Source organism: Humulus lupulus, chromosome 4 (genome assembly GCF_963169125.1).
Source record: "Humulus lupulus chromosome 4, drHumLupu1.1, whole genome shotgun sequence".
NCBI classification, from domain to species: Eukaryota; Viridiplantae; Streptophyta; class Magnoliopsida; order Rosales; family Cannabaceae; genus Humulus; species Humulus lupulus.
The window spans coordinates 58185508-58202531 of record NC_084796.1 but is presented as its reverse complement, the minus strand read 5'-3'; the positions used below and the strand labels follow the sequence as shown (position 1 = coordinate 58202531).

Genomic DNA, 17024 nt, shown 5'->3' with positions numbered 1-17024 from the left:
TCCTATTGGGCACACGCCGCAGTTTTGGTGGCGTCCTCACATGCAGAACGAGCCTTCGCAAGCTCCTGCTCCAAGACAGCAAGTGCAGAGTGAGCGCTCTCAAGGCCCGAAAGGGCACGCTTGAGGTCCGAGTGAGTCTTCTGGAGATCCTCAACCTCTCACTCGAGTTGGTGATGGAGGTTCACCACGGTCAGTGCCGCATGAAAAGCAAAGCAAATTGTGTGTGAGAACATACTCATAACACAAAGAAAAGGAGACAAGTCAAAGCGGTTACCATAATAGTACTTTCCATCTGTTGGCGGGATAAGTCAAGATAGGAGCCTATGGTCTCCAATGGCCAGCTGCACAGAATGCGAGGGCCCAACACCACATACTCTAGCATCCCCCTCGCCATGCTGATGCTTGCTTGAAGAGGTGCGGGAGGTGGCAACTCCGAAGGTATTGGTGCATGAGGGGGCAAGACGCACGCCGACACAGCAGGGAATGGAGCGTCCCCTGGAGAGGGCCTAATGGAGCAAGACCAATAGATGTGACAACTTGAGGATGGATCCAAACTCTCTTGGCTTTCCCGCACGATTGGCTCCGGGGCGAAGGTCGTTTCTTCTGCCTTCTACACCCATCTTGAATAGTCAAGGGCTGAGGAAAATACTCTGATGGGTTCATAGATCATGCAATTAAGAAATCAAACAGTTAGTCAGACAAGACAGAAATAAAATTCTAACATCGCATAAATATGCTCAAATATATAGCTTTGGCAGCAAGTGGGCACTAAATACCCAATAAATACATGAAAGAAGGCCCACTAGAAGGTGTCCCTCCACTTGGATGAGGATCTAAAAATCTTAGATCGGCCCAATTCCCCAAAGGGGACCCCACTGATGTCTCATCCTCTATATTAAGCTTGCGACCGTCCATATCGGTAGAGAAGAAAAAGGGCAACAACGCAAGCTCTGACAGGGTAGCGGCTGGAAAATCCTCTCACGAAAATGGAAAGGGACAACGCAACAAAGATCGCGAAGATTCCCCCTGTACCTAGGGGTGGGCATAAACCCAATGGGCCGACTACCCAACCCAATCCGGAAAATGGGCTGAGTAACCAAAATTTCCCAAGGTCGAAGCCCAATCGATGGCTAATTACCACAAACTAACTCCACCAAGTCGGAAATGGGCTAGGCCCAAAATATTCCAACCCAACCTGTACAGCCCGATACCCTTTGCCTTTACTTATTATTTTATATTTTTTTAGTATACCACTTTTCCTTTATATATCATTTTGTATTTTTTTTTAATATACCACTTTACTTTTCTATATAGTTTTATAATTTTTTAATATACACATGCATTGTGTGCACATGTAATTGCACTAAAGTTACTAATAAATAAATGATAATGCAAGCTTGGCTAGGCCCCTACCACGAAGTTGAAGGATGGGCTTAGGTTTACATACTTTTGGATAAAGGAACATATTGAGAAAGAGAAAGCTAAAGTTGTTGATTTGGCAGTTTATAGGTCCTCAAAGGTGGTGGGAATCCAAGTACCAGTTCAATTGGGTTCTCTACGTGCTGCTGATGGCAAAGAATGAATGAATGAACCAAACAAAATAGAGCAACTAAACCTAGTCACCATCAAATCAAAACCCTTCAATTCATATTGGTGTTATTAAAAGTATAATATTGGGTTTTGGTAGTCACCACCACCTCCCTCTCTCATGATATGTTTTTTTTTTTAAATGGGTCATAACCCAACCCAACCCCACTCGATCATTGATGTAATTAGTAGGGTTGGGTTATGCTTCAAAAATATTTTAAATGGGTTAAATTTCTCTAGGCCGATGTAATTGGGTTGGCTCATTCAAATACCTTCAACCCAGCCAACCCAACCCATACCCACCCCTACCTGCACCCGAATAGGCCTCAAAGGGCCAGACGTGGAGGACATCCCATAATTGTTGATCGCTGAAGGCACTAGAGTGTCACAAAAGTTTTAGGGCGACCAGTATCCGAAATAACATGACGAGAAATCTTCTGCTCTAACTAAGTCTCGCTCATGACAGATGGGGTGTAGGAGAATTTACCCTCAACTGATGAGGGAGGTGCGACGCGAGTCTGCCTAGAGACCACAGCAGAGTCCCTGCTAGAGGACAATCCAGACACTACTATAGCGGGACGAGCCGCACCTCACCTCGAGCGAGCCTGATCTCGAGGAGTTGTCAGGGATCCATAATAACGTGGTTGGCCGAAGGACTATAGTCTCGAGAGGGTACCTAAAACAAGAAACTTTCAAAGAGTCAGTACCAAAAGCTCACAAATAATCCACATGGTAGGCCCGCTCTCCGTAAGTGAAAAGCGCGACAACCCGCTAAAGCAAAATCACAAAAAGGTAATACCAAGTACCTCAGCTGTCATTCCTCAAGCGTCGATGAGGAAGCCTGAGACCCGGTGGCTCAACAGAGAAACGGGGCCTTTAAAAGGAGGAGCCACCCTTTTTGACAAAATGAATATGTTGGACAATTGGGTCCCAAGGGTCCGGCAGGGCAAGAAGCTCCGGGTTACCTCGCGGTTAGCAAGACTTGGTCAGGAAAACGACACGAGTAATGGAGTCGTCGCCATCGAGGCCCATGACCTTCACTCGCTTAGCGCCCCTAGTCGCCCTCGCCCACCTAGTGCCCCCAAGTCGCCCTCCCTTGCCCTCGCCAATGGCCACCCATGGCCCTCGCTTACCTTCTCCAATGGCCACATGTGGCCCTCACTTGTCCTCGTCAGCGGCGACCCGCGGCCCTCGCCTATCGCCACCACCCGGCTACCCGCGACCTTCGCCCGCTTGGCGCCCCCAAGTCGCACACGCTCTCCTGGTGCCCCTAGTCTCCCTCGCCCTCCTGGCGTCTGTCGTCGCCGGTGGCGGTCTGAGGCCCTTACTCATTACCACCTAGCACCCCAAGTTGCCCTCGCCCACACTCGTCAACATCGACCACGAACGACCCTCTCCTCGTCACCTCTGCCTTGCACCCTGTACAATGAGGTGGACCCTCGATCGCCGAGCAGATCCGCCGCCCAATCAGCGCCCATGGTCGTCCAATAGCCACCAAAAGGCCTCAAGGCACCCCGCGGCACATATAGGAAACCCAAGAGAATGAATTTTGCCAAGATCTATCCTAAATCCACCTAGCCCAATCAATTTCTACCACTAATTCCATGGGTCAAGCTAGAAATAGAGAAATCATTCAAGAACACAAAGCATTCAACAAGAATCAAGTAAATTCTCACAATGTGGGAAATTGATGGACAAGGATGCTTACCAAGACAAAGAGGATGCTTCTGGGAGTGGACCCAAGGGTGAGAGATGCGAGCCCAACGCTGGAGATGAACCCAAAGGGGCGGCTAGCTTGTGGTGAGAGGGAGAATGGCAAAAGCTTGAATGAATACCTAAGGTGGTGGGTTAGTGGCCAACTTTATAGGCTCTGTTAGTGTTTGGAGATTAATCTCAATACTTCAATGACCAAGTTGCTCCATGCGAAGGAAGAGGAGGAGAGAGTGACCATGCTTCCCTTGAACCAAAGAATGAAATGAGTAAGGATTCAAGACCCCCCGTTGCCACCCTATAAAAAGGGAGCGCCTAGGTGGCTCCCTACCGCCGCCAGCGGATGGACTCCTAAGGTGGGACCCACTTGCATTTGACGGGAAAGGAAATGCTCAGTGTTCAATATGACTCCTAAAAGTGGAAAACCCGTGAATGGCACCAACAAGGAGGCAACGCATGGGTTCCTGTGACAATAGCACGAGCCCCCATTGTCAATCACTGTTGGGCACCTCGCAGATGGCGACCGCACTCAGCTACAGTGAAAAGATGTGAGAGTCGGATTCTTTGACTCTGGGTCAGACCATGCTAGTACGGGCTGAGCAATTGTCCTGTCACCAGTTACAGGCATCAAGGCACTGATCAACCACCAAATTGCACATAGTAATTGTGGTACGGATCTATAGTGATCAAAGATCCACTGCCTATAATTACGGGATGACCATGCACCACCAGAATAAATGATCCGCTCAAGAAATTTATCATACTCTCTTTATGTTCAGCACTACACAGCTCATGCACTCCCTCTTAAAAATCATAATCGAAATCTGGGTACGAGTTAGAAAGCGAAGGTGGAGGAGAAGCCAACTCCCTCCATGAAGAGCAATCAGTGTCGAGAAAATCCAAGGGAATGACATGCTGGTCGGCGTGAAGGCCAATCAGGTCCAAGCATGCGGCTAGAAGAAGTTGTTCTCCAAGTGGCATCATAGCCAGAACGTCGCCCCAACATGGCCTCAGTGTAGTCGCCAGGCTGAGGAAATGGTGAGATTGGGGAGTCATCGCTGCCCTAGGAACTCGCCAATACCTCTCGACAGTGCACAAACCATTGATGAAGGCTACACCCCCACTTGAATCCAAGTCACTCGGAAGGAAGAATGTCGCTCCGCTATGACTGGAAGGTCTCCTCATAGCAATAGACGAATTCGGTGGCCGCTCCATAGGTCCCGGCTTCCACAATTCTGCCTGCTGGCTCCCTCCGCATAAGGAGCCTAAGTCGGATGGCGTGCTAAGAGGACTTTCTACTAGCTATGGACGAGGACGAGCAACTTAGATGCAAAGTTTCAATTCCACCTCGTCCCGCTCGACGACTTCCACAACCAAAGTCAAAGCCAGAGCAAGCCCAAAGATAATGAAGTGACGGACTACAGCAAGCGGACCGCCCATCACCTACGAAAGTCATCCCCACACCAGCATGGAGCCTGACTTGGGGAAAAATGTTATACCCGAAATTCGGCACTTCCACGCGACGGCCCACAAAGCGATGACGTGTCAAGACAAAAGTGTCAAGGCTCAACAGTCACCACCAGCCGCCGTGAAGAGTGGCCCTCGCCACTCTCCCAACACTTAAGAAGAAGAAGAACTCTCCATAGCCGGCCTACTTCTCCCATCGCATGAACCCAAATGATGCCAGATGACCCCGTCAACACCAATTGTAAGAAGAAAAGGCCCTAGCCAATCGCCCTAACCAAATGCACATGTCAGGTCAACACACATCACAAGCACTAGCTAAATCGTCATTAGCCGTAACTGGTTGCCTGAGCCCTTTACCGGTCTCCAGCCAAGGTTGTCAGTCGCCAACTGACTGGTCGCCAACCGAGCTCGCCGGTCGCCAACCGAACTTGCCGGTCGACAACTGATCTCGCCGATTGCCTTGGGTGCTCGCTGCTCGCCACTGGCCCTCGCCACTCGAGCCTTCTTTCGTACCAAAGTGTGCATTCAACCTTTAAATGAACATGACACATCAGATTACCATTTTTGGTGAGGCCGTAACCTGTCTCCAGCCAAGTGTACCGAAATTTAGCTTAATTGGGAAACAAGGTGTCACTGTCAGCCCTTCCCATCTCTGGCTATAAATAGTGCAAACTGAAATGTAACAAATGGTCGGTGGAGCAACGAGTCAGTAACTATTCATTTTCAAAGAGAGCTCATACTCTCCATCACTGTAACTGCCCCAAGAACACAACCAAACTCAGCTTGTTTTTTAGGGTTCAAAGTTCATAAATAATACTGACTAAAGTGGACGTAGGTCATCTTTTTTTGGCCAAACCACTATAAATCTTTGTCTCATTCATTTATTTCTCTTTTCTCTGGCTCACTATTTATTATTAAGTTCCGCTTTGAGATTTTACACACAAACACAACTCTACATTTATTGCTTTGTGCAAGTTGACGAAAAAACGAGTCAACAAATTGGGAGTACTTTTCTATGATATTGTCACATGTTAGTCATAATTTTAATGTAACGACCCATGGTCTGGCCCAACATGCCCTAGGGCTAGACAATGACTTAGAATGGATAGATGAAATCCCTTCTTGGATCTTTGATATTTTCACTTTTCATTCTCAATGGTGATTTTATCACTTTTCAGAAAAAATTAAATAATAATTTTGTTAGTTGAATACATATTTGTAATATATTTATTTAAAAAACATGACAAAACACATCCATTTTAAAATGAACTTAAAATTACTTAATCACAAGTTCTGATCACTTGTATCTTGCTTTTATTCTAGTATCATAACTAACTATTAAAGTGTTGTAGATAAAAAAAAATTATTTATAAAATTAAGAAAAATATCAATTTGACTCCTGTGTTTTTTCAGATTATACAATTGAATCCTATGTTTTGTTAAATAATATTTTGGACCCCATATTAATAGATCATAGTAATACTCTAAACTAGATTTTGGTCAAAATATTTTTGTATATAACCAAAATGCCCATTAAAAAAATACTAAATTATATCAATTTTAAACAAAAAATGAAATATACTCTAATCTAATCAAATTTAAAAAATTCTAAAACTTCAATTTAATAATCAAATTAAAAAAAAAAACAAAACCAATGATGTTGTTCGTGTCATTTTCTTCACAATTTCATCGATCTTCAAAATCATTAAAAAAAATCAAAATTCAAAAAATTAAAAAAAAAAAATCATTCCACCTTAATTTTCCAACATACCAAACCCACAAATAAACTTAGTTTACAAGAAGGCTTCAAGTTAAGTGCCTCCCCACATCGCACTAGGTGCCACAAGCTCCAACCCAAGCACAAGTAGCATAATGAAGGCTTTGACCGAAACACAAGTAGCAAGAGAAAGAAGAAGAAAAGAAGATCGGGAGGGAAAAAAATTAAGTTGGATAAATTTTAGAGTTATGTACATGTTTTTATAAATTTTATTTATTTTTAGGTTTTTTCATATTTTAGTTTAATTAAACACGTTTAGGAAAAAGTTTGATTTAATTTAATTTTAATTTTTTTTAAATTAAATAATATATTTTTGAAAATACATTAAACAAATTAAAAAAAATAAAAAAATATGGCCCAAGATACTATTATCATCCATTTTGCAAAACACAAAATCTGAAATGGTATTTAACAAAACACAGTATCCAAACGCATAATTTGAAAAAACACAAGACCACACTAGTAATTTCTCATAAAAATATAAATTATTTCACATATAACCAATTAGTTTTGAAATAGAATAGAACTTCATATGATAATTCACCAACCGAATTCTTTTGCTTTGGCTCGATAAGAGGGGAATGAGAGACTAAACGAGAAGTGAATCTTTGTAAACATCAGTTCCCATGTTATTAACACCTTGTTCAATGGTTTTAAATAGCATACTTACCAGCAGCCTCATTGAGTGATTGTAAATTATCAGGACTTTGCAAGTACTTGTTGAAAAGCCACCTTGATGTGTTGACGACATCACCAGCACCTTTTACAGGGAAAACATTTCTACTGCTTTGCCAATCGTTTGTAAGCTTTATCCACTCCCTCCTCCAATCCTTGAATGGAAAACCAGTACCTTCTTCTAAGCTTTTAATTAACAACTTGAAATATATGCCTGCTCGGGGACCATAATAATCTCGTAGAAGCCCACTCCAGTACTTGTTTCCTACACAAAATAGATTTATAGAACAGACCATCAGGTTTTTTGTTACTCTCAGTTTTGCATGAAATATCTTTTAAGTATCAACTTTTTTTTTTTTTTCATTAACAGAAGTTCCAGGGAATAGTCATTATCGTACCATAGTCACGAAGCAAGCTTGGTTCTTCATCTGAGTTGTCAAACCACATTGTTATTTGAGTTCTTGCATTCCACTCAAACTGCATTGTGAATTGCATCAGTTAATACAATTTTACTTCCTAAATTAATAAAGATTTTAAGTAGTTGGTAGTTCAAGGAGATGCAGACCTGTTTTTCCTGATTTTCATCTTGGGCTAGTTGTTTTGCACTTTCCAACCAAGGTCCTAGAAGAAATCCTTCATGGCAAGCTAACAGTGTATCAAAATCTTCCACCAAATCCAAAAACTCGCGGCTATAGTGAGTCACTCCTTCAACATCATTTGATTGATATGCTTCTATTACTTTCAAAAACAGCTGGTTTGCATATTTTGCTAAAGCTTGTCTAGTCAGATCAACAAGATCATACCTGAGATCAGTGAGAATAACACAAAATAGAAAATGAAAATTTAGATGAAAATGAAGATCAAGAGACAGACAGAACACAGAAGAGTGATTGCCTGGTAAAAAAGAATAAGAGACTAGAAACGCGGTTACCTGTAGGTGTTACTTCCAGATAATTCATCTCCACTTTTAAGAAAAAGTTCTAAAGCACGTATTACTTCAGAAGTAGAATACCATAGATGAGGTTGGTCGAATGATTCAGTAATTGCGTTTAGCATTGATCCCCTGGACACTTGGTTTTTATTGTGGGAATATTTTTCTTGTGGAATCGATACTAATGACGGATCAACATCAGGAAATGCCACAATTACATCCTTATTTTTGTCCTATTTTCATAGAACCAGTATATATTTTAGAAAATAAAATACTAAGATAGGCAATAGTAGAGATTGCTATTCTGATGGTATATGCAATATGATAAATTGCTAACTCAAGAGGGGAGCTCAAATGGTGAGGTATGTGGTTTGCTCCCATAAAGTCCGAGATTATATAGTAATTATTATAGTTTCGGGATTAGGCAGGGAGCCAAGTTAAAAAAGGAATTGATAAATTGCTAACCTACGGACAATAATAAATAGAGGAAATGAGTAGTACATAAGGGCCACTATTCCTTATTAGGAGATCGGGTATGTAGAAGCAACATTAATCGAGTTGAAAACAAAGAGCGTCACCTAAAATTTAATGTGTTCACCCAATTTAAGTTCCACCAAAGGTTTTGAAGAAATTCATTACGAAAATATATTACAAACTTAAATTTCTCTTTAAATACAAAGAAAGAACAAAACAATATCTATCTCTAGAAATTGGAAAAAACACCTCATAATTCTTTCTAAACAAATGAAGAAAAACTTAACAATAAATTAAAAGGGTTTCATGAACTCACGCTAAAGGGGAGATGAGAAAATTCTCATAATAAACTAAGCTTTCTGACTCTGAGATGAGATGCTAAATAAGTTTTCTAAATTATGGATCCATGATGCTACGAAAATTCATAAATGTACCCCTGTTTTTACACTTATTAGAGCTGGGTTTCGAAACTATGAACTATTGTGAATTAAATACAACAGAATTAGAAAACATGACAACCACACAAGCTTCCAAGGAGGCTATTTGGATTATAAAATTATTGGAGGAACTCAGACACGAACAACAAAAGATTTTTTCTTTTTGTGACAATCATACTGTTTGGCACATCGTAAGAAATCCAACATTTTATTCAAGAACAAAGCACATAAATATCACCTTGTTCAAGTAGTAGAAGGAAAACATGGATATACAAAAAAATATCAATACCAAGGAGAATCTAGAAGATGTAATGACATAAGTCAATCAACTGACAAATTCGTATGAAGTAGATTCTCGTATGGTCTATCCAATATTCATAGCATGGAATTGAAAAAGAAATTTTTTATTGATCAAATGTAAGACATAATTGTTATTAGACTCCAAGTGAGTGATTCTTATATAATCAACAAATGTAGGTACCGATAACATTGATATTTTTGTTGAATAAAAAAACATATAAATATTACTATAAAAGAAAAGGGGAAGGAGGCAAAAGCAAAAGAAAGAAAGAGAAATTCAAAAAATAGGGGTGGCCGAGGACGCATTTTATACGCAAAATGGGAGTGGAGAGCTCTCCTATAAATAGAGCTCTTTTCATCCTCATTTGGCATTCCATCTCAGAGAGAAAAGCTTAGTTTGTCTGAATTATGAGGTGTTCTATTTGATTTTAAGAGAAAAAATTTGTAGTTTCTGAGAAAATTCTTAATATATGTTTATAATTACACAAACGTAATCTAAATTGAGTAAAACACAAAAAAAAAATGTGCCTAACTTTTACTATTCCTTATTTCTAACTTGTAAAATCAAACCCAATATACATACAGAATGAGAAAATTAAGGCACTCACATTAGCACCATCGGTGCAGTTGTAAATAGTGTGATATAAAATATTCCAAGCATCTTTCACAGAAGCAACAGATCGGCCATAACGCCTTGCTGGATAGAGATCAATCCAGGCCTGAATAAAAGAGTAATATATTATATAAAAAACACACATGTAAAGTGAAACACATCAAATTTTATGAATTTTTTCACAGCAGAAATTCAAAAGAAAATCTTTAAAACCGTAGTAAAGAAAAATAATTAGAAATAACTCCATTTTGATTAAATAAATGACTTAAACAATGTAGAATTCAGCTATAACAGCTTGCTTGGATGACTTAATATGTTTTTCCTGTCTAACTCTGTTTAAAAGTATTTTTATTCTAACTAACTATATTAACAGGAATAAATAATAAAACTTGAGATTACCTTGACATCAACTTTCTTGTGTTGGAAAGCCATTTCAGACATAAGATCGTATACAATAGGATTCTGCTCTATGCCTTCCATTGACATTCCAACACCAACCTACCAGAGAGTTTAGAACAAATATATAATTCAAATCACATTTTGTCTTCAAAAGAAAAGATCTGGGAAGAAAAATGATCTAAATATGGTAGCTTGCATCAACACAAGTAAAGTTCATAAAGATTTTAAGAGACATCTATTTCCTGAAATTCAATTTGACTATTCTCTCGCAAAGGTATCATGGCAAATGACAATGATGTGACTGCAACCTTGTGACATAAAAACAAAATTCGATAGTTATAAAATGACTTGCCATGGTTGAGTTTTCACTTGTGCGAGCATCAATCGGTCCAGAAGCTATTGCATCTAAAATCCCATACATCTCAATATTTCCTGCAAAGTTGTGCAGCATACACCTGTAAAGCAAAATACCAACAAATCAAAACCAAACAGGGAAAGTGGCATACAAAATTACAAATACAGTAAGCCAACAAAAATAAAATCTTTGTAGCATCTTGATACATAGACATACATGTAATACATGATGCAAGCACGCAGAAAATAACAATTATAATAATATTTATAATAATCTTAGTCATTATTCATCTGTAGACATCAATACAATTCAAAGCTGCAGATTGCCTGGGATGTTTTATGGAGCAATCTCAAAAGAAATAAGTATTATGACATTGACATACATCATTACTATCCAGATGGAGAAGTAAAATAAGACACATAAAAGTGATTATAATCAGAAGAGTAATCATTACATAAGTGTGATTAATTTGAACCTTTTTTTATTAAAAAGATGTGTCCTATTTTTCTAGCCTAAACTACTGTTTGGTAGACAGAGACATGTATATTGATTAATACATATATAGAATTATAATTGTGGGTAGTGATTTAAAAATAAAAAAGGAACGATGACCTTCCAGATATAAGGAACACCATAAAACTGCTCTGAAGAAATCCATATGGGTTTGACTTCGGCATACAGATCCAAAACTACCAGCTTGCCTACAGGCACGGAATGCAAAAGTGCCTGCAAACAAGAAAGAGTTACAGTCAACCACAAGGACAACATGAAACTAAACCTGAAAAGCAAACGAAGAAATGAAACAAAGCATTAATTGGTGCTTGGTGAATAAATAAGTTATTGTAGAGGAAAGTGAAGAAAAGAACAAATGAAAATAAAATACACTAACCTTCATTTGTGGAGGTCTCCAGAACGGGTCATATGAGAATAACCATCCCTAGAACAGTGCAAGATATCCATCAGTGCGAGAGCAAAATAAACGATAGTGATAGAAATTAGCAATACAAGATGAACCATAAACGAGGAATTCAGGTTACGGTTGTTCAGTGACTAAATGGATCCATCCGAATTCTTAGACCGCAATGCATAAACTGTAGTGAATATGAGTGCCACATAATTAAGCTCAGAGTAAAAGATTAAAGCTCAAATGAGAGCTAACCCATTTACCTGCATTAGCCAGATGGCATTATTATCGCCACTTTGCATTCCCCTAAAGATTGCAGCTCCCAATGAAGAAATGTACTCTGGGTCATCAACAGGTGGAGTATTCTCATCAAAAGTGTCACTGCAATAGGTCCAATAAGTCATTAACAAAATATGATATGACAGACCCATCTACATTTGGAATGAACAGAATTGAACACTACATTTGCTTATATATTAATTGGTGCAATAATAACAGGTTTGTTGGGGTAAAGTCAGAAATAAGGTCTATCCTGGGAGAAAAGCGAACCTAAAATTTCACATATCATTATTAATTTATCCATAAAACCACCTTGTCTAAATCTTAAAACTTCGATTTCTAAAAACCATCCAGCATCAAACAGTTTAGATTACAAGATTAAAAGAAGTTGCTACAGAATGAAGCTTGAAATTCCATTCTCGAAACCTCTTCCTAGACTGACTAAAACCCCCCTAGTAAACCAAACTCGCAATATATAAATTAGAATGATAGAGAAATTCCGAAAGAATGATTACGGAATTAGACATTACCAGTTGTATATGTGACCCACCTTTCCATATTCTGCCAAAACATGTAAACCAACCAGTGGAACAAATTAGAATTATGAACTCTTGAGAGTCAGTCTTGCCATAAGAAAGCATAGCACCCTGGAAATCTTATATGCACAAAAGACAAGAAGGTGTGAGATTAGTGGTCACCTTCTAGCTGCTGCTCAATGAATGCTCTCCCAATTTCAACAAACAAAGGATCAGTTGCATCAAGAAGATATGTACAGCACCATCTAGGGTCACTCTTTACTGTGAACCTGAAGCATAATGACAAAGAAATGAAAAATAATTTCACCTATCGCCGCATTATACATGGTTCAGCATATAAAATTAAGAAAGATCCATTACTAAAAATAGATTGTTTCACTATTATTTAAGCATTTAATTTGATAAGTGTCATTTAAAGTCTTCTTCTTTGTAAATCTGTTCCATTTTCTTGTTTAATTTTCATTTAAAAAAAAAAGTATGCTCTACTTTTGCTGCATTGTAGCTCCATTTAGATCACTCTAGGAGGCTTCTATCTTTCCCCTAGCATTGATCACTCAAGGATCCTTATAGTTTTTATGTCTTCCAATTGATAGCAGAATTGCTAATTATGTAACATGCATATGAACAGCACACACATGTGCGTACGTATACTATATCCACTATACATGCATTTCTATCTGAAACAAAGTTTTCAATCATATATCTTTAGTAACTTCACAAAAACAATAAAAAGTAGTTTACAATTTTCACATCTTTCAAACTTCATGCTTAACCAGATAGTATCACAATTCAATTATCAGATAGCTGGACTCACCAATTTCCCAAGCGTGTTATCTTTGCTGATGGAAATCTACTTTTCAGTGCAGCAGGAACATTACCAGAGAAGGCCGGAAGTACTGAAGCAGAAATATAAAAACACAGTAATATACTTTATCAGGAGAAGACCCTATTCAAAAATTAATTTTCAATGCAGTTCTTGTTTCCACCCTGAAAAAGAAAGATATTATCCAAGAATGGTAATGCTGGTAACTTCCTACTGCAGGCACTGAGAGTAGCTAAAGATTAAGATAGTAATTAATATACATTACTATATTATTCAGTGATTGTATCTATATGTACCAGGAGTCATTCCAAGTTCATACATCCTTCGAAGAATCTTTTTCTGCAGTAGCAGCTGTTGATCAAGCCAACTTTGTGGCAATGGACCTCCCCATCTGTATAGATTGTTATATGTACAAGAGAAAGTCAATACTATAAACTTCCTCTTTGAAATGTATCTGGTTTTACCAAAAATGAAAGCTCTCCTTGATCTATTACAACCAGAGAAATATGTTAACATAATTCTTTGAAGGTTTCAATAATTAAAAAACAGACACAGTGGTACATTCATCGATGTTCCTTTATATTAATAATAATAATAAAAAAAAAAAGAAATAGTTATAAATTTATTTCAGGAAGTGTACAATACAAAAGGACAAGGTTTAAATTGCATAAGCATACTCTTTGCTGTTGCAAACTCTAAAATAAATTACACAAACTAGACAAATTTAATAGTACTTCAGGAAAACCTCATCCACCTACTAAAACAGACAAGAAGATATATTCAACAAGACTAAGTGAAGAAAACACACATCTAAAATCACACTTCCACTTTTGAACCTTAATTTTAGACTTATCAAAGGAACTAAGTGAAGAAAACACACAAAAACAAACTCACTATGACTTGAGGATCTTAATTCTTGACATGGTGTCCCGCATAAAAGTTGAGAACAAGACATTTTCTAATCAACCTTCAAATTCTCTTTATTTCCTGTCTCTCCCCCAAAAAGTCTGATGACTCATGCTTTCAAATGCATAATGTAACCATGAGTACATTTATGAGTTTCCTGATCAGTACTTACTGTCATGGAATGATTTTTCTTTTTTACTAAAGTAATCTTATCCAATGAATTTTCCAGAACAGACTCTATAAACAAAGAAGCTAGAGAAACTAAGACACATTATAGCCACTCATTATATCATATATTATAGAAGAGTTCAGCTACTCATTATACTCACCCGTGCAAATTTCCCATACGAGACCATGCAAGGAATGCAGGACCTCCAAAGAAATCATCAAAATCCGTACTGCCTATATTAAATTTCTGTACATGAGAAAATTATTAAACATAAAAAAGCGTAACAGTACAGAGGCGCTAATAAAATTTCATATCAGAATTAAAGATCAACAACAACTAAGTACAGTTTTGGCAGTGCATTGATCTTGGCTGTAAGTTTGGTGAAGAAAAAATGAGAGTTGGTTCAACTCCAATAACCTGAAAAACTTTCTGCCAGATAGCCTCTTGCCCTGTAAATGCTAGAGGTAGGTTGATACCCTGAAGAGCCATCCAATCAATCTCCTTCTCCCACCTTTTCCAGTCCCACCAAGCAAAAGAATCTACCAGAAACAGATAAATGAAAGAACAAAAATTCAAATAAGACAACTCCAAAATTGGAAACCACAGACCATACAAATGGTTTTTCAATAGCTTTTCTCTCAAATTACATTGCAGTTTGGAAACAAAAGCTTACAGCTAGATGAGACAGCATTCTGGTAATAACTCCAAGGAACAGGTCTTGGAACGAAAACACCATTATCATTGAGACGGGGGAGCAATCCAGCTTTTGGCACTGAAAATAGTTGAGCTCCGCCAGTTTTGTCCCAAGATATATGTGAACCACACCAATTCTTCAAATACCAATGCAGACCAGCCACAATGTCCACTCCAGTGACCCCAATTATTCTGTTTTCCAATTAAACATCACACGATTTTGCTTAAATAAGACAGCTTTTTTTGTTATATGATGCCATTCAGAATGGCGTTTATAAGTTTAAAGTTCATAAGAACAAGTACTCTTCAACTAAGTTGGCAAAAGGGTATCTTGTTAAGGCTTCAACAATAAAACTAATACTACTAACTAATGAATTAGCACGAACTTAACACTATGTCAAATATTAAACTTCATTTACAGATTCAAATTAAAATTAACCAAAGAAATAACAAGAACATACAAAATTTCTGGGTCCCCGCGTCTATGGAAAATAGGATGGTTCCTGATGATGAAGCAAGACGCACCTCCACATTGCTCCTAAAAAAATCAAAACATTAAAGAAGAATCGTTAAGCATTTTTCTTGCCATTGACATTTTCTTCGCTTAGCGATCAGCACAAACGAACAAAGTCAAGAAGAAAATACTGCACCTTAGAGACAATTTGAAAGTCGAAGGAGGAAGAATGAGAAGGAATTAGACGGCGAAGGACGCCACGAGCGGCGGCGAGTTGAAGGGAAGGCGGAGCCCTCTCGCGATCCTGCGTTTCGAGAAGGTTGGAGAGGAGATGAACTCCGATGGTGGAGGGGTGAGCGGTGGGGAAGGTCAGACATATTAGGAAAAAGAGAGGGAAAAAAATGGCGGGAAAGGAGGACGCCATTGGAGGAGAGGCAGAGAAGTGGTAGTAGTAGTAGTGGTAGAAGTAGTAGCGTGGAGTACAGAAGAAACGAACATGGTGACGAACGAAGACGAACAAGGGAATCTTGGACTTTGCAGAAGAAAGAGGTGGTTGACTTGGATCATTCAAAAGCATTATAAGCCGGCCATGACAAACCAAGAGCAACCGGACAAAATTTGCCTAGCGTATATATATTCATTGTTTACATCTTTGTATTATTATTATTATTATTATTATTATTATTATTATTATTAGGAGCGACTAGAATGCATCATTTTTTTGCAATATAGGTACATCTTTTTTTATTTTGACACTTGAATAGTTATAATCCCAAAAAAATTTATATGATGGTGTACATTATAGTTATCTAGAACATCATGCAAATTTTCAAGAAATTCTGAATAAATTATGGTACTGAAACATGGTCTAAATTATCTGTTGCACGCGTGCCTATTTTTTTGTGTATGCATGTAAAATTTGACAGTTTGAACTCTGTTTTACGAAGCTTCTAAATACCTACAATACACACTGTCATATAAAAAAAATTGGGATTATATCTATCCAGGTGCCGAAGATAGAAAAAATATGCACCGGTGTTGCAAAAAAAAAGGATGCGTTGTAGTCGTTCCCTATTATTATTATTATTATTATTATTATTATTATTATTATTATTAGGGATAATTGCAGCATAAGTACCCAATGTTTGGGTTTTGTACACGATATAGACCCAATGTTTATTTTTAGTGGCAAAAGTACTCAAAGTCAGTAAAACTGTAATTCCGTCAGTTTCCTCCGTTAGGCAGACACGTGTCACATTTTTATTGGTCCAAGTCATAATTATTTTTAAAATATTATTGAGTTGGACCAATCACAAAGTGACACGTGTTGGTCCAGTCATCACGAAACGGAACCTAACGGAGGAGGCTGACGGAATTACAGTTTTACTGACTTTGGGTACTTTTGCCACTAAAAATAAACATTTGGTCTATGCCGCGTACGAAACCCAAACATTGGGTACTTATGCCGCAAATATCCTTTATTATTATTATTAGTAATGATATGTGCACCCAAAATATTACATATAGTGATGTGT

General features: G+C 38.3%; 1 protein-coding gene across 2 annotated transcripts; it reads right to left on the bottom strand.

Moving 5' to 3' along the window:
- Positions 1-6962: 6962 nt before the first annotated feature.
- On the bottom strand, positions 6963-16088 carry LOC133830462 (alpha-N-acetylglucosaminidase-like). Of its 2 annotated transcripts, none has more exons than XM_062260439.1 (19): positions 15686-16088; positions 15497-15573; positions 15016-15227; positions 14687-14881; positions 14503-14575; positions 13564-13658; positions 13259-13340; positions 12607-12713; positions 12439-12469; positions 11893-12010; positions 11615-11662; positions 11343-11451; positions 10723-10826; positions 10371-10469; positions 9967-10077; positions 8148-8380; positions 7782-8019; positions 7615-7693; positions 6963-7481 (listed from the first exon to the last, which is right to left on the bottom strand). In XM_062260439.1, the coding sequence occupies exons 1-19, from the start codon at positions 16064-16066 to the stop codon at positions 7195-7197; spliced, it is 2679 nt and encodes an 892-aa protein (XP_062116423.1). In that variant the 5' UTR covers positions 16067-16088; the 3' UTR covers positions 6963-7194. The 2 variants fall into 2 exon arrangements, with proteins under 2 accessions (XP_062116423.1, XP_062116424.1); XM_062260440.1 differs by having other exon boundaries at positions 14503-14588; positions 14760-14881.
- Positions 16089-17024: the final 936 nt, after the last annotated feature.

Excerpts from the sequence above, each read along its gene's own strand:
- LOC133830462 (XM_062260439.1), bottom strand. The coding sequence starts at position 16,066 with ATGCTTTTGAATGATCCAAGTCAACCACCTCTTTCTTCTGCAAAGTCC. Across the intron at positions 14,882-15,015 it reads GAATGCTGTCTCATCTAGCT|ATTCTTTTGCTTGGTGGGAC; the intron begins GTAAGCTTTTGT and ends TGTTTCTGGTAG. Across the intron at positions 11,452-11,614 it reads GGAGACCTCCACAAATGAAG|GCACTTTTGCATTCCGTGCC; the intron begins GTTAGTGTATTT and ends TCTTGTTTGCAG.